Below are 27,593 nucleotides of genomic sequence, written 5' to 3'. Positions count from 1 at the left end.
TGAGGTCCCTTCCAACCTGTTATTCTCTGATCTTCAATGATTCTATGATCATTTAGTCCTGTGTTGAACAAGGGTGTTTGATTTTTTGACTGTTAGAAACCAAGGTGGAGGTTCTTTGTTTATCCTGTAGGTTTTGAGGTCACAGGATCTCTCTAATCTGTACAAATTCTGTAATTAGAAAGAGCTTCAGCTGTGTTAGTAGAAGCAATCTATGTTGATTCAAGAAACAGAAATGTGGAAAAAAAAATTTTTCCTTGAAAAGAAAGTCTCATGCTCTAGAAGGCATTTTTTTTAATGTATTTGACTTTTTAAATCTATACAACTCATTTCATTTGAGGAAAAAATATACTGAGCAATTTTCAGAAAAATATAATGATTTTTTTTTTTTAGTTTGCTGAAATATCTTTCTTTAATACAGGCAACCTATATTTAGAATTCTGATTATGTTAAAATCTAGAGGTAACTGCAAGATAAGGTTAAAAGGACCTTATGTCTTCATAGAGTGGCTGAATAATTTGTCGAAGTAATCTTGCAGCTTAGTACTGAAACTGATGACCCACCAGGAATATTTTTTTGCTGAGGAAGGGTGCTAAACATGTAGGTTGTATGTAGTCCTGAAGCTGAGATCAGACAATGTGGGATGAAAAGCTACATTTTTTTTAAAACTTCATCTAGTTTTCCCTGCAGCGCTGTTAAGCCCTGACTCCTGGGGGCAGGAGTTAGGAGCTGCAGAATTGTTTCATTTGAAGGGGTTACAGAGTATAAATACTAGAATATCTAATACTGAAGAGAGCATTTAATATGACTAGGCATCTGGTTGCTGCAGTTCTTTGACTTGTAACAGTAGATGAACCAAGAGCCAGGAAAAGAGAGGATGAACAGACATCTCCAAATGTGAATGCTGTTATATTGCAACTGCACCAGAGAGGCAACAGTAGCATCTTCTGTATCATCTGTCTGCTTTTCTTCAAACCGTTCTCCACCTCAGATCTAAAATAATTTCTCCCTGCATCTCTGCTTCTCATCTATCCTAAAACTGTCCTGTTTTCCAAAAGATCAGATTCAACTCGGTGTCTTCACAAACTGTATGCGATCTCTGCATCCCATCTGCTCCTGACGTTTTGCAGTCACCTCTTTTCCCAGATACACCTCTGACACTCTCAGCAAGAAGCTTGACTTGCTTGGGGTGAGGCAGGACAACTGCATCAGAGGGTGGAAATAGCTGGGAGATATAAATAGTTCTTTCTGCTCCTCTTCTTGTAGTTCAGTCTACATGTGTTCAGTTCTTAAGAGTCCCACATCTTTGTGTATGTGTGTACATACGTGTCTCAATTTATGAAGTACAAAGAGAATGACAGAATATGTGGAAAGCTCTAAAGAAAATTTTTTAATGCTTTAATAGAGCACACTGCTCAAGAAATCCTCTAAAATACTCTTTTTAGTCAAAAGAGACATTGGAATTATTATTTTTTTTAACATTTACCAATTTAAAATATTATTGCACTTTGAAATAAAGGAGGTTTTTGTGTTGTTTTTTTTTTTTTTTTAAACCGAACAAAAGATTTTAAAACATTTTTGATTCTCACTGAAACTTTTTCCACAAAGAAAAAAGTTTAATAGCTCCTCAAACCAGATATTTTAACATTCCTCTCAATGATTATTTTAGTAAAAGAGCTATTAAAAAGTGTAGTCTAACTATGTGGTGTTACCGTGATAGAGATCTTATTAAGCCATGCAGCTAACAGAAGCATTTTAAATCTATTATAATTGTACACTGAGCATTCCCTTCAGAATCATATGTCTATATTCAAATTACACAAACAGCAGGGAAGATCAAGGAAGGACTCAAAATGCCACTTCAACAATCCAGGTCATGTTTTTGTCAGGGCTTTTATAATGGTGCAAGAGTATTTAGGAAGAACACAATAGTTACATCTTCAATGATAACAATAAATGATGTCATCTTGTACAGAGCATTTCATGTAGGTCTAAAAATGATCCGGTTGCTCAGGGATAAAGGTGGTGAGTTCTGTTTCAAATGAAAAATGACATCATTCTGCTCTTGTACTAGATTTATAGCACTTAGAAATTTTTGCTGCCCTGTACAAACTGGAGAACTATGAAAAGCTTAGAAAAAGCCCTAGTAATACAGTTTCTTTCACATGACAGGAATTTATTTAGAGGCTCAGCTACTGCCACATCAGAAATCAGATTACAGCAAATATATATTGTATGTGACAGAAGAGCTTTATGTTTTTACATCTCCGCTTTTCTGGGTTGTCTGAGACAGTGCTTCCAGTTTGATTGCGAGAGGTGTAGTTGCATGTTAAGGTCACTTATGCTTATTTGACATGTCTCACAGCGAGCTCTGCTGGAGCACAAGAAGGCTTGGGGCTTTATTTATCCAACGGTTATATGTAGCTGGGCCATAATTATATTAAAACCACTTAGTGGCTTCCCAGCGTGGGAGGAAGGGAGACGTGGAGAAACCCACCTACCATCAGATTCCAAGGTAATTTGGTAATTTGCTATCAAAAGTGTGTTTGTAGCATTAGCATTTTTATCCAATTACTGGCATTATGTCCTTATGGCAGATAGTGTGTGCTCTCATGTGTCCTTATTGATGATCTACATGATGACAAAACTAGGCAGCCACTTCACTAAATATTTAAATAATGTTGAGGTAGAAAGCACAGCTGCTTCTTCCGTTTAGGGAAAAAAAAAAGACAGGGCCTTTGCTATAGCCATGATAAATGACATTTCATGGCGGTTCCCAAGGAACGGAAAGTGGGGCTCTTACTGAGTAGAAGACCAGCTGCATGAAAAAGGAGTCCAAATATTAACCACTGGACAGTGGCTGGGAAGCAGGTGGCAGAGGCTGCGGGCTATTTTTACACTTCATTTGCCGGTGTAGGGCATTAGGATAGTAACTAAAAGCTAATGATCCACATGCAGTTTTACATTCTCCTGCATTCTTTTTTTTAAATAGCCACTGGCAAGAAAATAATATTAATGAAGATGTACATGCATTAGTGGTGTCAGGCTGGTGATGGAAATCAATGCGGTGGGCTTTGTGCTTTACTGCTGACAGCATTTGATACAGCGGCATTGTGTAAATGTATTACAAGGCCCAAGACTGCATCAAAGAGTTGTGATAACCTTTGATATACTTTTTTTTCTTTTTCCCCCTCTTGATGAGGACTTACTAGTAGCTAGGAAAATGGCTTTGCATTGCCTCTGGTGTAACTTGTCCTAATCCCTGAATTTTACAGTCCTTTGAAAGTCAATGAAAGGAAAATAAGCTTCAATACATAAAGGGTTTATGAATTACTAAACCCCATATATAAGTAATACAGAAACATAGGGAAAAAAATCCCAAAATGAACCTATTGTATTTCTTCCTTACAGAAAGAATATAGTATTTGTAAATGAAGCAATTTAAATAGGTTATTAAATCCTTTTTGATTCTGGTAATGCATGTACTGCTACATCTGGGTTGCTTACATCAGGAAGTCACAAGGGATATTTTATTTTGAAGTGCAGCTGGCTTTAAACTGTGTTTGCTAACAGCTGGCAATTTTTGCATATCCTGTTGTTTTGCTTTTAAAAAATACACTCTTATTCACAGTTCAGGTAACCTAAGAAGTTATGGGTCGTGATATATTTTAAATTCACTTTTATTAACTAACATCAGCTATGTTTAGTGCTGCAGGAGAAATCACTTAAAACTGGGTCAGTCAAATGTTATGAAATTGCTTATTAAATCACTGTTATTTAACTTTGTAACATCTGGATTGATATACATGATTTCAGTTTTGATCTTACTTTATGGAAAGTTCCTCATATAGAGTTTTTCTATCTATCCTATTGTTAGAAAAATAAATGGTATTTTTCAGGAACGCATGACTTTCCACACATAGCCTGCTCCGAGTCCAGATTTGAGAGCTTGCTGTAATTCCATGTATGCTTTCATGAATATTTGACCAAAGAAGACCTGTAACAGTAATTAAGATATTTATTAAATAAAAATGGATCTTGTCATAGACACAGGTGCACCAAATTGTGTTTTTACACGGGGGACATTACAAAGGCATCTTTATCCTGTATCTGCTGTAAACAGTTTGTAGAGAAAGAAATCCAAGAGCAGGAGTCCCAGTACGCCCTGAAGAAATACTGCTTGGGGCCCAAGAGAGAAAACAGCTTAGGGTAAATTTGTTCTTTTGCCCCTGATGTTCTTTATGATTCTGACTTCCACTCCAAAGAAATGCTAATCTGTAGGATTAGGATTTGAAGGTGAGGATATTGTGATAACTATCAAGGTATTGTTAATTAAACTTGTCTCATTGTCAGTGAGTTCTTCAAAAGTTTTATCAGCTGAATTAGCTTTTGATTGGAAAATTCGCATAGGGTCAAATTTGTAGAAACACTGTGGGTGAGGAAATGGTCTTGGTCTGTAGTTACTGGAAGGGCATTTCAGTTCTTGTCTAAAAAGTACTTTTATCCATTTGAAGCATCATATTTGTTATCACTTTTCCACTGCTAGAAATATGTTTCATGTGTGTGAGGAAAGTACCTTATAAAGGTATCCGAATCCAGAAAAGAAAAACAGAAAGAACATGTTCAACAGGAAAATATCTCATGGCAAAACATTCCTCAAGTTTGAAGATTAGTTTCTTGAGCTTTTTTTTTGGTATTCTGCTTTTACAGAACAAATACATCTAATAGAAAGATTTTTGCAAAAAGGGATCATGTAAATTTTAATCCTTCATGAATATAATATTTCTTAATATAGAAACAGAGCATTGCTCCAGAGGGTTGGGATGCAAAACAAATTTCTGGAGCTTTTATTTCTAGGTAGTTCAGTGACACAGGCAAGAACATGAGTTCACTTCTAATTGCAATTGCTCCAATACTGATTGTAAAGAAACACTTTGAACTATCATACTTTCAAGTAAATTATTTTTCATTCATTGTGTCTGCTTTCTGCAGAAATTTTAATGTTGTTCTTTGTCATCATGGAAGTGAAATATTGCATCACTCATTACTTCTCATGTGAGAACTGTAGTCTGTTTGCCTTATTGCCCTGTACTTTGATCAGACTGTATCTCCTATCATATGTTACTTTTCACATATCAAAGTGGAGTGGTCATGAAAGACACATTCCAACCCAATTCAGCATCTGTGGGTGTGCCACTGTAGAATTAAATCAGATTTTGGTCAATTCAGGAGACAAAAGTCCCTTGCATTTCATTCCTTCCCCCTAGATGTGTTTTCGTAATTCTGTTTATAAGCAGGATCATATAGGAATGTGGTTTTTTTCTGAATAAATAAGACAAGATAAAAATCTCTGTGCCCTTCCAAAATGTTGCATATTACTAGTGGATTTTATGGAAGTGGTTCCAGTACTACCTCTTGGTAAAAAATCCATAAAAAAACAAGCAGTTGGGGTTGGGGGTGGGGTGTATGCTTGCTTTTTTTTTTTAAATCTGGTATATTTGACAGTACAAACTGCATGTAGTTTGAGAAACTTTAATGAAAACTCTGCTGTTCCTCTGAATTTTGGGAATCTCACCAGGGGGATTGCTGGAAGCAATTACTTGGTTTTCATAAAATGCCTTCCCCCTCTGAAGCCAAATCCTGCACACTGAAAACAGGCTTCATGACCGAATAGAAACCTTATGTGAAGACCCATCATAGGTCTTCACTGTGAAGAACATGCTGAATGTTATCACCTGCACTGAGCCTACTAGAAAGTAGATCTGTTCAGGGCAGAAAGTTTGACAGTTTAAAACATATATAGTAAGCATATAGGCTTTCTATAATCTTGATTTAAGTACAAACTAAAACTTGTTTTGGAAACAACTTATTTCAGAATGTATCTGTAGTCTCTTTTATGGATCCATGAAGAAAAAATCAAATATTAACTGAAAGAAACAACCTTAATAATTTTTTATAGACTATGCCTCACCAAAGCTTTTATGTTTGATTTTTTTAAAGTATTCAAGTACAGATAGGTTGGAGATTCTTCTTGTCGCAATAAAGATCTTTGTAACATGGAGAACAGGAATTCAACCAAAAATATAAACCCAACCCACTAGTAAGCAAGCTAATTTTCAGGGAATACCCTCCTGAATTATAAAAGCTGTGCAGAAAAAAACAAAACAAAATGCAGTTTCTGAGGCATCCAACATCATTTTTACAGGCTCATTTACTATGTCAATTCAAATGCAAGAGTAACTCATTTAGCTGTACTATTAACTCTTACTCTGTATAAGGCTGTATGGTGACAGCCTGAGTCCCAGGAAATTAAGCAGGACAATAGAAGAGCAATATTAGATGGTATGGCCACATACAGTCTCGTCAATACATCAATAGGTTTAGTCACGCTTTTTGTCATCACTTTTTGTCATCGGAGGGTAAGCCACCCATTTCAACATTAAATGGCTGTCACTTTTACTTTGCAAGGGTATCCTTGGAAAGATTTCTGAACAAAGTCGCAGCATTTGGCTTGTTTAATCAAAATCAGAAGTTCTATAAGGAGAGTAGGAATATCTGTATCGAATACACTGAAATATGTTAGGCTAATGTTTTTTTTTTGTCACAAATTCTTTCTCAAGTGTTGCCTGAAAATGGCATTGTATGCTGAGTGTGCGCAAATTATACATAAATAACACACCCTTGGAGATGCATGCACATTAAAGCCAAGTTAATTCGTTGCATTTCATATGTCAATAAGTAATCCTTGCATCATAGGAACTAGACATGGGAGTGATCTGTGAGATCATCTTATCCCCTCTACTGCTAATGCAAGTCTGTTCCCTAAAGAATATTATTAAGTGTTTCAGCTTGTGTAGTTTTACACGACTATAACTGTGGAACTTCAAGTCCGTTGGGAAGCAGGGTATAGCACAATACAAAATAGAGTGTATTTCTCTAACACTCACCCTAAAATGTTTGTTTCCTAAAGGTATTCTGCTATTTCTAGTTATACTAACTTGGATCTACCTACAATTCTGGGAACCATTAAAATCCTAATCAGTTCTTCCCTGTCCTTCATTTTGCATAATTTTAAATACAGAGTCATCATGTTTTCCCCGTCCCTTGTGTTTTCTTGTAGCCAAGAATGACATTGTTCTCATAATTTTTCCTTACAAAGCAGTTGTTCTGGCAGAAAAATAATTTTTGCTTTGCTCAAAAAATCTCTCTAACCTGTTTAATAGTTTGTGAGGTCTACAAAAAAAGAGACTAAATTTCAAGGCCTTGTAGAGGCTTTATTTCTTTTCACGTTCAGTGTGTGTGCACTTACAGTTTGTGATTCAGGGGTCCTATTATATACTCAGTTTCTACTTGCTGTGAGCCCACTGCTACAATAAGGCATCTAAAACACCATTGAGCTATCTTGAAGCCTTTATGCGCTATTATGGCTCACTGGGTATTTCCTATCAATTCAATGTCTTTTTGTTGTTGTTGTTTCTTATTATTTTCTTCTTTTTCTTAGTATTAATTTATTCTTCTCTTTCTATGGACTTATTATTCAATGTGCTGAACACCATAACCTTTAAAGTCAAACATAAGTTTAATTTTCAAGTGAGCCAAAGGAAACACCAGTTCTCCAGCTCAAACCTTGAAGGTGGTTTATGTTTCTGTCCTCAATGATTTTAATAACCTTTTGATTTTTGTATTAGTTGTTTATTTAACTCCAGTACTCTTTCAGTCTCATTTCAGCTTGTGACTAAATGAGTACTAGGTTACACAAGAGTCCAAGACATGTAATAGAATTCTTTCCAAAAAGAAAATTTTTCTTCAGTAGTGTTGTTTGCAGTTCTTACTTGATTTTTTTGTTTACAGTTGTGTCAGACCCACTCAAAGTGGAAAATTTTGTAAACAGATTATGTGAAACAATATAAAATTTGGCAAAATCCTCCTGTTGCCTTTACAGCATTTATGTTCAAACAGCTAGCTGAAGTTTCTCTGCAGATAGCAGTACATGCCCTCAAATGATACACTGGTTTAATCAAATGCCTGTTTTCTGGTTGCAAGAATAGAACTCTAATCCTCTTTTCTTTAGTCTAAATTCAATTGTTTTATTTCTCATCTTGAATAAATGGCTTCTGACTGAAATCTTGAATTGTTCCTTGCCTGAGATCCTGACACTGTTTATAAGTATTTGACTAAGATATATTGTGCCTATCTGTGCCTAATGAAGCACTAACCAGACTAAATGATGAATGGCAGTTTAATCAATTCAGTTCATTTGGTAACCAGCAGAAGCATATGGAACATAAATTTTAACCTCTCTTTTTATAAATGCCTGAATTATTCTAAAATTTGACCAGAACTGTGCTTTCCAAAGTTTTCCTCCACTTTTCAATGCGTAAGGAGAAACTTTGCTTAGTATAGCTGTGCTTTGGGACATAGAATTAGAAAATAGTGATGTATGTTTAATTTTCTTCTTCAAGAAATTTGACTATCAACTCTCATTGTCCTGGAACATAACATTATTTCATTATTCAGTAATGGTCAAAGCCTTCAGAAATGAGTAAAGCACAGGTTGTCTGCTGATAATCTTAGTTAAGTGGTATCTGTAAATACTCAGCCCCGGCCTTAATGGAAATATGCAATCTGTTTTCATTAAGTTGTTTTATTCTAGAACCACTTCCTCACCACTATATGCACACATACCCCTAAAATTAAATACTACTTTCTGAATGCATCATCACGATGCATAAGCAATGAAAAGGTATGTAATTACTACATTTAAAAGAATTTACTTCTAAAAGCAAAGTTAAATTAGAGGTTGTTGCTGGGATTTACTGACACAGAAGCACAACTTACAATTTCAGGGAGAGGTGGTACCGTAGTTAGTTTTGCAAATTCTTGGTTTATTTTGATATAGGTTTTGGGTTATTGAATTCGCATTTATTTGAGGTGAAGGGTTTTTTTGTGTGGTTACTTACACAGATGTAGTTATACAGCATATGTAGGTGTTTGCATATGGAAGTTGTAGAAAAATATATGTAGAAAAATGTAATTTAACAAGTTAAAATATATAATCAAATTTTGCATCCTTTTGATAGCCAAGGGGATGTTTTCTCTTAAAATTATTTTTGCTGAGGGAACAAGCAACTCTCAAGTTCTCGTCTTCATCCAGAAAGAGGCAAATGCAAGTTTGTTATTTGTTTTGCTTTTCAGACATGGGAAGTCCACAGGTTGTCTGAAATTTGAGGTAAAGAGTCAGAGAAACTTTCCTCAACTTTTAAGAATCCATTCTTTGTGCTGTAGTTACTATGTCTCAGATACTTTTTTCCCCCTGATTTCCCAATACTCCCGCCAGCGGCTTAACTGAGAGGGATGAGGGGGACCCATGTGCAGCGCCTTTTGTGAGAGACCAGGGACAGGAGCTGTAATGAGGTGGCTGTTGCAGCAGGGAGAGGAGGGAGCCCATGGCTGCCCAACCCATCACAGCACCTCTCAGCCAGAGCTTCTGGGGGATGAGGTCAGCAGCCCCCCAGAGCTATGGGCTTCAGGATTCCTTCTTTTGTGCTGGAAGAGGGGAGAAGAAAGCCCAAGCAAGCCCATCACAGTAGTCACCTGCATTGGGGCAGTAGCTTAGTTCAGTGACTGTGAGCACCCACGTGCCCTTTTCCTTTTTACTCATTGTTTTTCCAAGCCCTCCTAGTGTGCCTGCATGCCGTGGTCCTGTCCCCATTCAGCTCCTCTCAAGGGTGCTCTCTCACTGCCATTCCCACATCCCCAGAATTTATTTGGGAGCATGAGTGTGCTGCTTGGGAAGCACTCATACAACCAGGGAGCAGCTGCTGTGCTTTCACTGGTCTCAACAGCTACCATCCGTATTCCTGCTACCTCTACACTTGCCTTCAAACACCTGAGAAATGTTCATATGTATAAATGGGTTCTAGTAAATGCACATACTTGTCCTTCAGTCTGGCATTGCTTTTAAAAAAAATAAATTATTTAATACTGGCGATGGATACATAAGCATTTTTGCTGGCCATTTAATCTGTAAGAAATCTTTCTAACATTGCGTACTTTGTCTTTTTTTTTTTTCCTCTGTAGGGGAGTGGGTTGTATCTTTGTAGAAATGATACAAGGGGTCGCTGCTTTTCCAGGAATGAAAGACATTCAAGATCAACTTGAAAGGATATTTCTGGTGAGTTCTTTATAGCTGAAGTAACATGCCTAAGAAAACAAAGGATGGATTGATAAATGTTCACATACTTCTTTGTGTTAGGAATTCAATTACTGATAGAGCCAAGGATCAGAAGCCTAGTCCACAAGCTAGATACAGTTTACTTGTTATGTTCTTGAAGACTATGTAATAAGATCGGATCCTAATTTTTTCAATTACTGTTTTTCAAATAGTCTACAGAAAGGTTTTTATACAATTGTGGAAAAAAGCTTTCCAAGTGTAAGGCAATGGAAATCCAGCCAGTTTGTCATCCTTACTTTGCAAGCGATCGAAAACGATGACTCTGGTTGGTGCTCTATTATTACTATGCTAATATTGTAATGTCAGTGGCAAGTATTTTTTTCGTGAGGTATACATATAAAGGAAAAGTAAGATAGGAAATAAGGTGAGAAACAGAATGGGAAATCAGAAATCATGTTTATATGCAAGTTCAACAGGAGTCCTTGACTACTGCTTCTGCAGTCTGGTTGGGCCCTTCATAAGGTATACGGGTAGCTCATAGGCACTGATGATGCACTGGGAATGAAAGAAGAGGTAATTTATATTGAGCATAAACCATCATTTACACTTTTTTTTTTTCCAGGGTTGTGTTTTTTGTTTGTTGATGGGTTTTGTTTGGTTGATTTTTTTTCAGGGCGGTGATTGTTTTTTGGTTGGTTTTCTTAGCTTGCTCTTTCTCCCATTGTGCTATGGGTTTGGCAGTTCTCAAAAGGCTCGGGAACAACTTTTCTTGACTCCCTGATAAAGGGTTTTGTTTACTCTGATATCTGCTGGGACTTGTGCTGTTGAGGAGTGGGTTTATTCAGGGTAGCCACTGCTTACCCAGATACTAGCCAAAATGGCCCCTGATACTGTGGGGTGGCCATTGGGGAAAGTATCACAAGAACAGCTTCTTCCCTCCACCTGGAAATCTCTGTTTTGCTTCTGACCACAAATTTAGAAGGGAAGCATAAGTATATCTGTGGTTTTAAAGATTATTTTGTTAGTAGTCATTTGTTTCAAAAGCAGAGGATTTATTTGCAATTCTTTTTTGACCCATGGGGAAGGAAAGGAGGTCTTTCATAATGTGTTTATAAAATTTAGATTCTTCATTTTACTCAGACTTGCTTGTACTGTATCTCTTTTGTTGGAACATCAGGAAATTTAGCAACTGCTTTTAGGATTGACTCAGAAAAAAACATCTCTGTAAAACAAGACCTTATTTGATTGTGACATAAAAATATCTAATTTTCTGTAAAATATTTTGGTTTTCTGCCCACTTGGCTAATATCCTGAAAATTCTGTGCTGTGGAAAAATAGCTGTGCTGCAACGTGCACAAGGAGCAGCAGTTCTGAGCAGTTCCTGTGATGTGTCTAATTGCTTCGTTTGTTCTCCAGCTTGTATATTTTAAGCTAGCAACTTCTGGGCCAGTTTTAGGGTTTTGCTTTCTTAAATTATTCCGCTTCTCATTTATTGGGATGAAATTTCCTTCTTATTTATAGAATGTAAAATTTTGAAAATAATAAATTCCTCTTTGGGGCTTCATCTCATTTATTGTGGTAAAATTTTAGTGAGTGTTTTTGATATGGAAATTAAGTAGACTTATAACAGCAGAAATTAGTGCTTCCTTTAATGAGGCCTTTTTGCACTGTATCATATGAGATCGTATGATATAGTGCAAAAAATGATAGTGATAGGTATATCATGTAAATCTATTTTTGTAAGCCTTTTGTAAACATTTTGTATGTTCCCATTTTCTTCTCTCTTCCCTATCCTTGCAATTATTTGTGTGTTAAAATGCCAAGATAAATACACCCCAGGATGAGTTTTGAGGCTTGCCAAGTTTTTAACATTCTGTTTTAAAACTGCAGCTGCAAATATTGAGAACAGTGTTGAAATAAGAAGGGATAATTTATTGATACTATTTCTTTAATCTGATCTTTTACAAACCTTCAAAAAAAAAAGATAAAATTTTGGACTGGATAGTTTTATGGTCTGTTGCAAATCAGAGTTAATTTTTAAATCCTAATTAATTAGGCTTTCTAATGGAACTGTCTAGTTACCCTTAGCTAAATAGTTTCAGTGAGTGCCTTCCTAATGTACTCTAAGCATCATTAAGAATTTATCTATTTAAAAGTTATAAAACAAAGGATTACTCTTGTTTGGTTTTGTATTTGAACAGAAGGATTAAATTCATTCATTCTCCAGTGAATCATGTATAGTGTGGTAGTTAATAGCGCTGAAGTACAAAATTAATCGGGTTGTTACACCAGATAACTAATACAGTTGACTCCCACACAGTGAGCACTTACACAGCTGTGAAAGAAAGAGATCAACCAATAAAAGACTTTAGCACGAAGCCTTCCCATCGTTCACATTTCAAAATCCAACAGTGATGGTTTTCTTGTAACAAAGGGTAGTCTTCTGAAAACGGTGTAAAGTACAGTCCACCTTTGCACTCATCCTTTTGTTCTGTAGTCCTCTTCTAAAATACACAACTTGCAACAAAAGGTATATCAATCTGTGTCATATCTGATGCAGTTGTTATCAGTCATAGCTACACATCCATAGCACGTGATAGACAAGGTTGCGGCTTGAGGCTGCTAGGGAATCAGATTGTAGTAGGAATGTCACAAAATGCTAAGGTATAATAGTCAGGAAAAGTGAACAAAATTTAATGTGAATAACAGTTTAATATTCTTAAATATCAGATTGATTTCCTATTATATATTTTCCCATTATTATGTAAATAAAATTAAAATACACTGTATGCTGTTTTCAGTAATTATCAAGTGGAAGTCAAAGACATTCTCTAAAAGCTTTTGCATATCTCTATCATTGGCATTCTTCACATATCTGCATAGCAAGAGTAGATGCAATCCAGCATACCACATATGTTTCTTCCTTGTTGTGACTCATGTTTATTTATGTTTAATAATGGCTTAATTAAGTGATTATATGTAATAGATTAAGAACAGAGATCGATCTTTCAGTTTTGTTTAAGAACTTTTCTCTTTAAGCTTGTGTTTCCTGACTTCTATTGTTTAAACATTTGTGGTTTTTAAAATGGAAATATACACTGATTCTCTATTTCTGTTACAGCAGCTGTTTATAATAAGCATTCTCAGGTTCCAGTACTGCGATATGCCTCAATAAAATAGCAAGGGTTTATAAACCAGAATCTGTTCTCAGAATTGGACCGGCACTTAGAGATGTTGATGAATGAGCAAGCTGCAAGTTGTTGTCACACTTTGAATCTGATAATATGAATTCTTTTTCCCACCTATACTTAAGAGTGTGAACAATCTCTTTTAAAAAAACCACTGTACTTACCAAATAAAATGGAAATCACACATACAAGTAGGTTGCTTTTTCAAAGAGGTTAAACAGGGAATAAAATGTCATAATGCAGAGGTGATTTGGTTTAATCAGTATATTATTACATCTTTACTCCTACTTTTTTCATACATATTGGAACTGAGGTTACTTTCTGCATAGAACTGCATCATAGAAAACAAGGGAGAAAGTGTAATTACAGCCTGTAAGAACTAACAAGTCTTTTCCCTCAAAGTATCGAACCATGTGTCATCATTTCCAGCACAGCTGAGAAGATCCAGCAAAGTGTTTTGCCATTCTCTGAGACAAGCAGTGTGAGGTTCTGTTGCAGGGTGCTAGGTCTGATGGACCAATAATGTGATACAGTAATCTCAGCATTTCTATTTAGTCAGGGTGAAGCTTTGATCAAGTATGCGTTGAACAGTAAAACCATGGGAATAGGAAAAATATGTGAGGCAATCTGTTAAATCAAAATAAAATTACACAAAATGGGGAAATATTGTTTGGCTTCTGATGCGGAGTAACTAAGATCTTTATCAGTAGTTTATTCCTGTTAATCATTTCTTAGCATACATTTCTCTAGATACAAACTTTGAGGTTTTCTGTACCAAGGAGAACCTGGCCATTGTAAACAAGCTTTAATTCTGTCTAGAAGTAAAAGCTGCACCAAATGTCTTAAAGCTGGCCTGGCACAGGGGAGAATTGACAGCTCCTTGGATCTGGTGCTGATCAGCATGAATTAGTTGAGTGTTAAAGCTGATTACACTGAGAAGACTGCAGTATGCCTATGCATGCCTTACCCTGAGCCGCACTGGAGGTACCAGGCTTGCTTACAGCTCTGATTTTGATATAAGGTTGTGCTGTTGTACTTGCTGTTCTTAACAGATTTAAACCAGATCAGAGTTGAATTTCTTGTGCTAGCTTAATTTTTCTTCTGGAGAGAATTTTTTAAGTGGGAGGGTATTTCTGTCTTTTCCACTTTACGTGAGGTTTCTGAGAGCCACTATAGATCAAAGTGAATTTTCCTTCCAGGCTCCAAAGCCTTCCTGATAAGGGAATAATCTGTGCGTTGGCTGAACTTTAGTCTTGGTGCCAGCTACACTGAAAATTACATTTCACTGCAAGAATAATGTACAAAGAGTTCTCCTGATACTTTGTAGATCTCCGCGCAGGCATTTAAATGCTGTTTTATCTCTAAATGGGCATTCGCTCTGCAAACACGGTTGCGGGCTGCATGCGCGCCGCAGGAGCCTCACGCTGCAGGTAACGTGGCACAGCGGGAGTGGGAGTTTGCAGCCAGAAGCTTCCATCTTTCCTGACACACATAGCAGAAAAAGCTGAGGACTCCTCTCTGGTATTGGATGCTACTGCTCTGTTGGGTGCCATGATGCACGGTATTAAAAAGTAATTAAAAGAGAACAATATCCATTTGTTGAGCCCAGCAGCCTGGTATGCCAAAGGGCGACGCCAGAAGTGCTAGCTCTCTGCATAGAGCTTTACAGCAAAGACTTGCAAGAGTTTGCCACTTCACATAGCCATGAAAAATGCCATTTCCTTTTAAATGGGAAAGGAATTGTTACTTCTGTTGTTGAAGATTTAAAATGCTAGCAATATTTTTTTCTTTTATATATACATACATAGCTTTATATGACTACATGACTGAAGTCTCGTGTCATGTAACGCAGGTTAGTAGTGTTTCCTCTGCAGCTCTAATGTTAACAGGTGTTTGTGAAGCTGTGGAGCTTTCTCCTGTAGTTCTGTATCTGAAAGTTTGCTTCATGTCCCTGACATCCTCTAAAGCCTGAAATTATACATTTTAACAGGCTATACTTTTATTTAAGCTTATGACAGATGTGAAGGACCTGGACTTTCTGGTACATTGTGTTAATAACATCTTTGGGGAAGCTAGCAATGCTAATACAAGGAAGGAGTATTCTTAGCTATTGGGTTTTGAAGTCAACTTGTGTAATGAGGTGTTTAGTCAAATTTATTGGTCTTTTACTCCTGTTTCATTATTCCATACATGTTTTTCTGTCACTTCATAAATACTTTGGCTCTGAAATAGAGCTTGTTCATCTCTGATGGAATAGATGTATTTGTGAGGCTGAACTTGAGCTGAAATTTTACTTTGTGTAGGCGTGGTATCTGTGGTGCTTTATATGTTGCAGATGATGAATCTAGTTGGAGAAAAAGTCTTTGTCTTTGTAAAATAGATAGTTCTGGCTTAGAGGGGGAAAGTTTTCTATAAACAGCTTGTGTTTTCCTCCCATCTCTCTCCATTTTCCTCCCACCAATGACTTCATGAGGAAAATGAAGGGGTTTTTTGAAACTCTAAGTAGAAACCTGACTGCTTAGTTCTGTCTTCTATAACGCAGCATGGAAGTAGAATGAGTGAAGTGTAATGTATTATATCCTGCTAATGAATTTACCTCTGCTTTGCTTTATTATAACAATATGCAAAATATTTCACTTCTTTTTGGCACCACTGAAATTAATTAAATAAATAGCAGGCTTCTCAAACTGTGGGTCTTCTATTCACAGTTGTTAGCACTTAGTCGGTATTTTACTGCAGTTGCCTGCAGGTTTTGCACTGATACCACTTTTACAAGTTTCCTTTCTGGGCTTTATGTCTTATGCCAAACTTCAAAAGAAAGTGTCCTGGTTTGAGGTAAAACAGAATGAATTTTCTGTTCAGTATTTTTACTTTGCAGCTAAGACTCCTCTAACTGAACTTTCTGAAATTAACAGCATATTGTCCAGGTGCTGTTCGCTCTCAGAGAGATGACCTGATTATTTATAATTTATGCCAAGGAATGGTACACAGACAGGCTGTTGCTTATACTTATTGCTTTACCAACCAAGGCCAGCTAACTTCGTTATTTGCCCCGTTGGAGGATCAGAAGTGGAAAAGCATAGAGCGATCCCACCTGTGGGGAGGAGTGGACAGGACAGGTGACCCAAAACTGACCAGCAGGGTCATCCCATCCCATCTGCCTCATCCTCAATATAAAAGCTGAGGGATCAAAGGGTCAGCCCTCTTTCTTCAGTGGCCAGCATCCAAGGAGGACTCTGTCTGTTCATCTCTTTGATCCCGATCCATGCATTCCAGATCGGAATCCAGATATGGAATCCAGTTCCTGTCTGTGGCTGAGTCCAGTCTGGGAACTTTCCCAGTGTCTGCTGGTGTCATGATTGTCATCCTGGGAGCTTGATATGGTTTTGTATATATTGTATATGCTTTCATTATTTTATTTTTATTATTTTATTAATATGTCATTAAAGTAGGTTAGTTTCTTCTAAACCCATAAGTCTCTTTCACTCTCCTCCTCCTCTCCTGGAAGGGAGATGCTCTCCCTTTTCTGAAGGGAGAGAGGTCAGAAAGCATCTGTTGTTCGTTTCAGTGGCCAGTCCAGCCCAAACCATGACAGAAAGTAATTCTAAACTAGGCAAGTATGAGGTGAATTAACCTTTAAGATGATCTTTAAAAAACAAAGTAAATCTTCTATGTATTCATGCTTTGTAACGAATTTTGTATTTTTAAGAGCACTTTTTAAGGCGTTTCAGCTCAGTTTTAGCTCCCTGACTGCATTGTATTGTCTTCCGTATCACTGCATGTGTAGTTTTTTCCCTTATAACACGGCACAAGGTATTTGGTGCTAGTTTGCATTTACCTCTTACAAAGAACTCCTGTCCTCACCGTGTCTGTGTAGCCATAGCCTGTGTTGTTCTTTGCCTTATACCATTAAACCCATGTGGTATTGGGCAAACAGACTAGGCCTAGCAATTAAAAATAGCAATCTTGTAAAAATGTAGGAAATTTTCTTGAGAAATGTTGCCTATGTGTGTGTCATGGTTTAACCCCAGCCGGCACTAGGACCATGCAGCTGTTCCCTCACTCTTCCCCTGGTGGGATGGGGGAGAGAATCAGAAGAGTAAAAGTGAGGATAAACACCTGGATTGGGCTAAAGACAGTTTAATAAGTAAAGCAAAAGCCACACACACGAGCAAAGCAAAACAAGGAATTCATTCACAGCTTCCCATGGGCAGGCAGGTGTTCAGCCATCTCCAGGAAAGCAGGGCTCCATCACGCATAATGGTTACTTGGGAAGGCAAAATGCTGTAACTCCAAACGTACCCCTTCCTACTTCTTCCCCCAGCTTTATATACTGAGCATGACATCATATGGTATGGAATAGCCCTTTGGTCAGTTGGGGTCAGCTGTCCCAGCTGTGCCTTCTTCCAGGTTTTGGTGCACTCTCGGCCCAATTGCTGGTGGGATGGTGTGAGGAGTAGAAAAGGCCTTCCCTGCGTAGCAACAACTAAAAACGTTTAGTACCTTATCAACATTATTCTCATCCTAAATCCAAAACATAACACTATACCAGCTGCTAGTATAAGTCAACTCTATCCCAGCCAAAACCATGGCAGTGTGTCAGGAAAGGAGACGTTAAAAATATTGAAGTTATATCTCACACTCTGTTAACATTTCTCTTAGAAAAGGGGATACATAACCTCCTATTCATCCATGCTTAAAGTCATAAAATTACGCAGGAATACATGATGGACATTTGCCAGGAGAACTACCAGGTGGTAGCAGGAGGGAAGAGGAGGAGGGCAAAAAATAAATGAAAGTGTTACCCCATCCTTGACTTTCAAGGGTTGGCTGGATGTCAGGCCAGCCGGTCACACAACCTGATGCACATAGGTGTCATCTTCTGCTTGGGAGAACATGTTCCCATCCAGACAGCTAATTCTGAGTGAAACCCTGAGCGTGGCTGTGATTGCAGGAGCTTGGCTTATTATCAGCTTGGTAGTGCAAAACGTGAAGAGTAATTAGCTATCAGAAAAAGAAAACAAATTAAGATACGGTTCAGTGGAAAACAATGGCTTTGTGGTTTTCTTTGGAATCGGAATGTTTCTTTAGTGTCTGCCATATTTTAGTTGCTGAATGAGAAATGGGCTATAATTATAAAGAAGCATTGTTTCTTTTCCAGGCTTGCCTCTGGACGCCGAGAGGGTGGTTACAGGCAATGCATTGAAAAAAATGTGCTGAGACTCAGCTGGTGTAAATCAGTGCAGCTCTGTTTACGTACACTGGTGTATGTCTTTGCAGGCACCTTCCTTGTTGGTCCCATACACAATAGAAATAGATTAGTTTTTTTCCCCTGTGTAAAATCTTTCTCGGTAGAGGTCGTGTCCACATGTGTTATAGAGCTGTAATTGCAAACATTTTTGCATGCAGGTGACACTAAACAGAATTTAGTTGCAAGCAATTTGTGCATATTACAAATGGAGGTGAAGCCCATTCAAAACAAAAGCGTTGGTCTGTTATCCAAAAACTTGTGCTACAAGATCATACTGTGCCATATAAAAGCACAGGCCCATTCATAAACCTGCTCTGATATACTGGCTTTATTTACTAAAGAAGATGATATAAACGATAGGACATCAGTCATGCTGCTTTCTCTTTACATTCCATAAATAAAGGAACAATGTTTAATATACTTGAATCTTCTCTTTTCCTGTTCCTCTTTTAGTTGTGTCTCAATTGCACGTCACATGCCAAAAGCAGGTTTTCTGAAGAGCATCCTGATTTCCAAAATTGTTGTTTATAATCTCAAATTCAAACATCCTTAAAGTTGAAAATGTCTAAAAATCAATGTGAGGCAGTCTTAGATGATGATTTTAGAGACAGGTTATGAGAATCTAAGATTGGTATGCCTTACCTGTCTGCACGTTTCCTAAAAGACTTCAAGAATAATAGCTCGTTTCTTCTGCCCTCCTAAGAACTGGTAAAAATATATCGCTTCTTCTATCGTGGTATCTGGGGGAAATATCCCCCTCAGCCTATGCATGTGCCTGAGGTACCATTTACAATAGGCCTAATTTGAATAACACTTTAATACCTGTTTTAGTATTTCCTGAGTCAGTGCCCTAGACTGGGTATTAATTTAGCAAGCTGCTGAGCACTTGCTGCAAGATTGTCTTCAAGTATCACTGCCATTTACACAAGCTGCTGATCCTCAGTGTCTTTCTATAAGATAAATGTAAATTTTCAGATAAGCTTAGCGATTTCAAGAGGTCTCAGGTTTTCAAGGGCTAACATTAATCCACCTTGATTAGAACAGCTGCTTTTCTAGTTCATTCAATGGCTATGGTTAAATAATTTAGGCATTTTATTTGACATACGTTGAAAATTTTGTATAATCTCATCTGAATTTTATATACGCATATAAAAATGCTGTCACACCATTTCTGTGTCCACTATTTTTGTGTTGCCGTTACTTATGTGACTTTCACAGAAAAAAGAAAATCAGAAGGAACGCATCTTCCCTTAATTTTTTCTTCTAATTGCTTTTTTTTTAATTATTATTACTGTCTTTTTATTATAAGAGAAAAGTAACCAACAGGAAAAAAAGCTGGATTAGTTTGAAACTGCCTTGAAAAGTACTGGACAAAATCAGTATTAATAAGTAGGAAAATGAAAGAAAAAAGGCTACAGAAACGGAATATATTCTGTTTCATAAGAAGATGTCCAAAAAAAGACTTCTCATACAGGAACTGAGAGTAGGAGAATTACCTGACTAGGATCTTAATGCAGTAGGTATTCTCAATGGTTTGAGTGTGAAATAAATAGACCAGGTTTTGAAGTATACAATATTATGTTTCATTCTTGTTGCTTTGGTTCTTCCTTCCCCAGTCTTCTGAGTGCTCCATTTAAAATAACTTGGAGGCCAGAACAAAACTGGATACTCTAGTTGTTGGTTACAGGAAGAAAAATGTCTTGTGTTCACTATTTGTCTTCAGAGTGCACGTGTATATCACTGCGTAGCAGTATTTCTGGCAATTGAGGTCTGTTTCCAAGTACATCGGAGAGAGTTGTTAATGTTTTGTGCGAACATAATGAGAATTCTTCATGGTGCTTTTTCGAGGCACAACATGATCCAAATGGCCGTGGTGTAAACTCTCAAACCATCAGTGATGGAGCAGAACAGCATACAGTAAATTCTTAACAGAGAGTGTAGTATTGTGCAATATGTATGTTCTCACATAAATATGATTGCCCTGATGATGATTACATCCAGAGGAGAAACTAAAGGAAATTTTTAGGCATCTGCTTATTGCACTGAAAGTTTATGGTTGGATTTCTGTATCTTTTGATGAGTTAGAAATCAGTCGACCTTGAACTTTAAATTTGATTAAACTTTGCTGTGTCATAAGGAGGGATTTATGTTTTTAGAATAACTTGTGCTCAATTTCTTTTAAAGTTATTTACAAATATTCTGCAGTTACTTCCTTTCTTCAAAATGGAATTATTTGCATTGTAACTAATTTTCATCTTAGAACATATTATATTTGTGTTTTTTTCCCTGTGTATCCTGAATGTAATTATTTTACAGTAGCTGGTAATTGTGCTTTTCTCATAAGAGAAAGAAGAGTTGCATAAATTTTGTATCACTGAACTGCCCCTTCAGTAAAAACAGAGGGAATGCAGCCAGGGATTTGGTTGGTGTGTTAGTTATCCTTCATGTCTCATCTTGGTGTGCAACCATACAACATGTTGCCCTAATTACTTAAAAAGAGGCCTTAATAATTTGGATGTTGGAGATCCTGGGCATTTTGGTATAGTCTGCTTTGGTCTGATGACTGAGATATTTAATAACATTGCTATGCTGCTGGACTGGCTTGTTAGAGTGTGCTGGTATTGCTCCTTTCTTTTGGAAAGGGAAGGGTAGAGACGAGGTCCTGCTGACCTCACTGCATCATATCACTTTATCAGCTGCTCAGCAGTTCAAAGCAGGGTAATAACTGTAGCGGGGGCAAATACTCTTTTGTTTGTTTTATGAAGCTTTTCGTGAAATCCCTGCAGTACCCTATTCCATAAAAAAAAATAAAATTCTCAGACCAGTGGATGTCGCTGAAAACTAAGGATAGTGAAAGACCTGTTTCTTACTAGAGTCATCTCTTCTTTGGGCTTCATTTACTTCCAGTAAAATGTACGTTCAGTGCGGCTTCCTAACATTTTTGCTTTGTATTATTCTTGATAATGCTTTCATGGGTTTGTTGCTTTTGCAGCCTTTTAACTAATTTAATGATAACATCATGCTGCTCATCTGCATTCCTCATATAGTCCAAGAGATCAGCTGTGCCTACACTGTTGAGACGTTGGTTTTTCTCTCTGATAACTTGAGTAGTTAGTTACCCTTGTTTCATTAGTGTATTATCTCCCTTTCTACTAGTTCCATAAGATCTTTAAACTTTACCTCCAAAATGTTATTATTTGCCTTGTTAAAGAATTAATGTTCGTTTTACTGTTCTTTTACCTGATCCCCAATAATTTTTCAGCCTTTGCATTGTCAATATTTCAAGCTATGCATTTTGGTGGATCTTAATATATTGGGCGTGGGGGATAAGAAACTATCGCTCCAGTCTTTCTCTTCCTATCAATCATTATTGACTTCCAGTGGTACTGAAGCTCTTTGTCATGAGTCTGTGCAAATTTTCTTTTTTGTTTTTGCATATCCTATGTATTTATTTACCCATTTCCTGAGCTGGTTTGAGTTTTTTGTTTTGTTTTGTTTTGTTTTTCTGAAAAAGAGTGGACCTTGATATGCAGGTGTTAAGCAGCTCCAACCTTTTGAGGCTTTGCCTTCATTCATTTACACTTCATTGCTGATTGTTTCAGTGCAAGCCCCGTCCATTTCTTTTGGAGCTGTAGGCAATATGTTCTTCAAATCCTGCCCAGTCTTCTCAGTTCCCTTCTTCAGTGAGTAGAGAAGAGCAGTTCCAGCAGCTCTGGGAAAGTAGTTCCCTTTTGCCCAAAAGCCAGGCTGCAAAGAGCAAGGACTGCCACAGCAGCTGCCTGGCACGTGGCTTAGAGCAAGTTTAAATGGAGTCAGGAGATGATGACACCCTAATCCCTCCTGCCTGATGTTTTTGAGCGCTCAGAGGTCACAGACAAAGTTACTGAGTGCGCTAATGTCAAAGCAAACAAATGGGTTCACTGAAGCTGGGAGTGCAGCTGCCTCTTCCAATTGAGTGACACCTGCTTTCACCTTCATTTAAATAAGGAACGTGAAAAGTCTTGGGCCACCTGCCAGCTGATTGTTAAAGCCACAGCTGCTAAATAAGCAATAAATGGTTAAATCGCACAGTTCCCAATTTTCAGAAAACTTGAGCATCTCAAAATGAAGGCCCTCCTTCAAAACCCACTGCTGATCTCTACTTTTTGGCATGTAGCTCGTGGTGTCAGGAAGATGAACCCATCCCTCTTACTGGACTTGCAAGGAAATGGGTAAAGAAGGTGTCAGGAAAATGGGTAGATGCTCTAGTGAAGAATTCACTGGAAACTTCCAAAGTGTTCTGGAGTGCGGTGTGCTAGCTTGCTACGCTGCAGTGGAGGATACGGGTTCTGTTCAGCCACAGCCTTCCCTTTGAACTTAATGTCTTCTGGATGAGAATGAGTATATCTCCCTGGGATTCTGCCCCAACTCCACTTAAAATGTTTTGGCTGCTTTTATAGCCAGTGTCTCTCCATCAGAAGTAGGCTGACATTTCCCCCATTTTGTGGAAAAAAATATATTTCTGTACTACTTGGAGACTTCCATTTTTCATTCAGCTTGCTTGTTCTGTTCCTATGATTCAGAAGGGTAGTCAGGAGTATAAAACTTGCTTTTTTAGCAGCAAAATACTGCTCTTTGGAATGAATACACCAAGCATCATGCTGTGGTTTGTTGTAGGAGGCACACTTGAAACTGAATCACTTGAAATGGATTTTTAGTGATAAGGTTGGACATTTTTAAAAGTGATTTGATTTGGGAATTCTGATAAGGTTCAGTGTAGGAATCAGCAGGATATTTAGACATCCAGGAAGAGTGCTCTTATATCCACCACATATACTCAACACAATCGGAGCTCATTATTAATGCACTCACTGTTTCAGAAATATTGTAACACCTGGACCTGCACATTCTTCAAATGGCAGCATGACTGGCTGCCTTCATTCACTGCGGATTGAACAAATGGTCACTTAAAAAAACTTGACAAAATACCCACTGCTTCACTGGGCTCCATGTGGCGGCACAAATCTATTCAAAATTGAGATTATTACAAGATCAAAACGTTACTTGGCAAAATAAGGAGCTGGCAAACTTCTGGATGATCTGATCTGATTCCAGTTTCATGCTGTTCTGTAATGCTAAGCACCAGGCTTAATATATAGGTCTTGGTATATGTTACCCCCCCAGAATTTTTAGATGAGAAAAAGAATTTTCATGGTATTACTTTTGGGTTGGTTTTTTTTTTCAGACGGCAAGCTCAGCAGCTCGGTTAGCCCAGCTATAATATTCTATCTGCCTTAGTCCAAGAGCTTTCCTCTCCACTGCAAATTTATTTCTGTCATGTAAGCAGCACATGTCATGAGCTTCTATTGTGCCATGCATATGCTGTTCCCTGTGCATAAGGAATGGCGAGTCCTGGTGTGGTGTCATAACGAGGCACACTCGTTCTTCCGATGTGTTATGACTGGGCACCAGGCCAGGGACAAAGGGTTTCCAGTACTGGAGAAGTACAGTGCCCTTTGCTGCTTCAGAGTGGGGTTTTGCTCAGGGAAAACATGGATTGGTTTCTATGAAAACCGTTGGGTCAGGTCCTGGTGGTGGTGATCCTTATCGGGAATGGATGTGATCCCAAATGTGCTGGTTTGTTCCAATAGTTGTAGTTAAACAATGACATAGTAAAGAAACATTATTTTATTTTAAATAAAAATGTTTTCCTTGATATTTTTGTGACAATTCATAGGAATATGCATAAATTTGGTCCGTTAATTGTTTAAATAAGCTCTCCAGCTGAATGGCAGCTTTAAGCCCTGAAGTATCCTTATGCAATGGTGTAGCTTTGCCCGTGCCAATGAGATTGAACACTGCAACACTCGGTAGGAACTTGTGTGTGTTAACTGAGCCAGTTTTATGGTCTTCAAAAAGACCATAAAGCCAGCTTTATGATCCAAAAGCAGCATTGCTTTTCCGATAAGCCAGCATTTCAAAAAAAAACCCTGTGTAGTGCATACCTGGAATTCAAATGAGCCAGCTGCTGAGCCAGCGCAGCAGGGCTTGTGGAAGTACATTTCAGAAAAGCCTCCCACGGGCTTTTGGTGCTTTTTTTTTCCCCCTCCCTTTTTTGGTTTAAAGAAAAGTCAGTGAAAAAAACTTGAAATAAATCTTTAAAGAGCATATTTAGCAGAGGACTCTCTGTTTGGGTGGGTTATTCCAAAGACTTTACAACACAAACAGGATAGGAAATCTGAAATGCAGAGTATATACCTTTCTGTACAGACTAACTCAGAGCAGATTTTAAAGGATATATAAACAAGCATGAATTGTGAGCCAGGGCGTCTGTCTGACAGAAAATTGCTATATTCCTTCTCCTTCGCAGTGAAGAAAACAGTTCTGTTTCTTCTCTAATGGTAAGGAAGAGACCTTCCAGTACAGAAACCAGCAGCAGCTGCTTTTTTGCATGTGTTAACACCAAGACCTTCCTTGGTGAAATCATTCCCTCTCTGTAACCCTATTTGAGAGCTCACAAGCTCTGGCAATGCTATAAGAGCGAACTTGCCTCCTTGGAGTGTGGGAAAGAAATTTGCTGAGGTCAGCTGTAGTCTTCTGCATGAGTTTTCTTCCCAGTCTTTTCCTGTTCCATAGATTCAAGGTCTACAAAAGCTTTCAAATTCTCTCCTCTTCTTACTAAGGATCAATTTCATCCTGTTGAGCTGTTTTATAGTTTCTGCAGCTCCAAAGCAGATATCAGAGACACTAAGTCTTGTTTAATGTCAGTTTTTTTTTTATCCTGATGATGGGATTGTTTGCTGATGGAAGGAGACTTCTCAGCACAGGTGGCTGGGAAAGCTGAAGGACAGGTTCTTGGTTCTGCTGCTTCAGCCCCTTCAGCATGGAGCATCCCTCACAGAGGAGCCCTCTTTTCTCTTTGGAGCTAAGCAGTGTCTCCTTTTGGCATGTAGTACACTTTTTAATTAACTTTTAATTTGGCTAAATTGCTGCATGGTTGAGGGAAAGTGCAGTCTCTGTCAGGAGTTTGCCTTTTTTGCTTTTGCTGCTAATTTCAGATTCTCTCGTGACAGCATAGGCCCCTCTGTTTTCAAAATAAGTTTGCCAAATCCTGCTTTCTTAGTGTTTTTAGCATCCGTCTTATTCACAGAAATGTTTTAGTAAGAATCATTAAATAAAAAAAACAGTCTCTTCCACCATGTGAACCTTTATGGAAGTTGTAAATTACTAAGATGTGCTGACTACCTGTAGGAAGAAGATGCTACAACCCAGTACAAGTTGTTTCACACTTGCTTTTTTCTCATTGTGAAATTTAGATTAAATGACTCTGGCTTTGCTCTCTCTCCAGTTTTAAATTGGATTATGGACAGAATTAGTTTTGAAAAGTCATCTCATTGACAGAGCTGTTTCTGTGATTCAAAGTGTAGTGTGTATTTAGTAGGTCCTTTTTGAAATAAACAAAACTCTTCCCTGACTGAGCAGTTAAGGAAACTGGCATGTCAAACCTCGGTAGTGCTTTGTTGTAAGGCTGGGGATTTAATTTAATCCTGTCCTGATGGTCTGTAGAGCTGGGTCTGTGTCCATGCCTGCTCTGTTCCTCCTTCTCCTCCTCCTCCCAGCTGTCGCACCCAGTTTGTGCAGAGAGAGTAGGTAGAGCCTGGCTCTGCGAAGGCGGGTGAGCGTGTTTGTGAAGTCTCCAGTCCCCATCATCTTCCTCATGTTAGTACAGTTGCAGTGGTGTCTCTGCCAGGGTCCCTCAAAAAGGTAGCTGTGGTTACCATGGGCATGAAGACAACGATGAGTTTGTTTAATTGTGCAACAAACCACATGGAAACAGTGTTGGGATAAATTTAACTTATCAATGTAGGCAGTTATTCAAATGTCATTTATAAACACAAAGTAAGGTTGGAAAAAATCACATATTAAAAAGGTTTCCTGGCGAGACTTCTTTGTATTTTGGCTCTATGGGGAAAGGATGTTAAAAACAGTTGGGTCCCTTACTGTTTCAAGTACCTCATTTTTCATCCTTGACAGAGCTAGAACACAAATTTTAGTTGAACTTGTTGGATTTTTTTTTATTTAACGTGTGTTGTTAATATTTTGTGGGAATGTTGATAGTAATTTCATATTTTGCGTCCCTCATCCATACTGGCACATTACCTAAATGTTTTTGAAGCCAGCTTCATCATAAGTCACTCCTTATGCTCAAAGTGAGTGGAGTATTAACCACCTATAATGGAATGACGATATTCCACCTCATGCCTGAAAGAGTTGGCCCTTTGTTTTAGGTGAACCTCATTCTGTTCTTACTGCTTCTTTTTTAACCTTAGAGAATAGGCCTCAGTAACTTCTATTTTTTCACAAAACAGCATCGCTTCACATACAGCAGAAACAAGCTTATGGGGTTGGTGAGGAGGTGCCTTCTCTCTTTTTTGTTGCTGTTGTGTCCTCTACTCATTGTCTGTAGCAGGTACTTCTAGAGCTCTGGGAAGAATTTAATACCTTGCTGCCTTTTTTTTTTTTTTAATAAGACAATTATTAGATCATTCAGTACTGGGACCTGTACTGTTCAACATCTTTGTCGTGGACATGGATAGTGGGGTCGAGTGCACCCTCAGCAAGTTTGCCGATGATACCAAGCTGTTTGGCGAGGTAGACACGCTGGAGGGGAGGGATGCCATCCAGAGGGACTTGGACAGGCTGGAGAGGTGGGCCCAAGCCAACCTCATGCAGTTCAACAAGGCCAAGTGCAAGGTCCTCCATCTGGGTCGGGGCAATCCCAAGCACAAATACAGGCTTGGCGCGGAATGGCTGGGGAGCAGCCCTGAGGAGAAGGACCTGGGCGTGCTGATAGACCAGAAGCTCAACATGAGCCAGCAATGCGCAATCACAGCCCAGAAGGCCAACTGTATCCTGGGCTGCATCAAAAGAAGTGTGGCCAGCAGGTCAAAGGAGGTGATTCTGCCCCTCTGCTCCACTCTCGTGAGACCCCACCTGGAGTACT

General features: G+C 38.2%; 1 protein-coding gene across 2 annotated transcripts in view; it reads left to right on the top strand.

The window, feature by feature from the left end:
- Positions 1-27,593, top strand: part of CDK14 (cyclin-dependent kinase 14) — a 258,218-nt gene that overhangs the window by 120,992 nt on the left and 109,633 nt on the right. For both annotated transcript variants that reach the window (XM_009886196.1, XM_009886197.1), the window contains one exon: positions 10,078-10,171. In XM_009886196.1, coding sequence (XP_009884498.1) covers positions 10,078-10,171 — 94 coding nt within the window. The remainder of the gene's footprint in view (positions 1-10,077; positions 10,172-27,593) is intronic.

Source organism: Charadrius vociferus, unplaced genomic scaffold (assembly GCF_000708025.1).
Source record: "Charadrius vociferus isolate BGI_N301 unplaced genomic scaffold, ASM70802v2 scaffold855, whole genome shotgun sequence".
NCBI classification, from domain to species: Eukaryota; Metazoa; Chordata; class Aves; order Charadriiformes; family Charadriidae; genus Charadrius; species Charadrius vociferus.
This window is presented reverse-complemented; position numbering and strand designations above follow the sequence as displayed.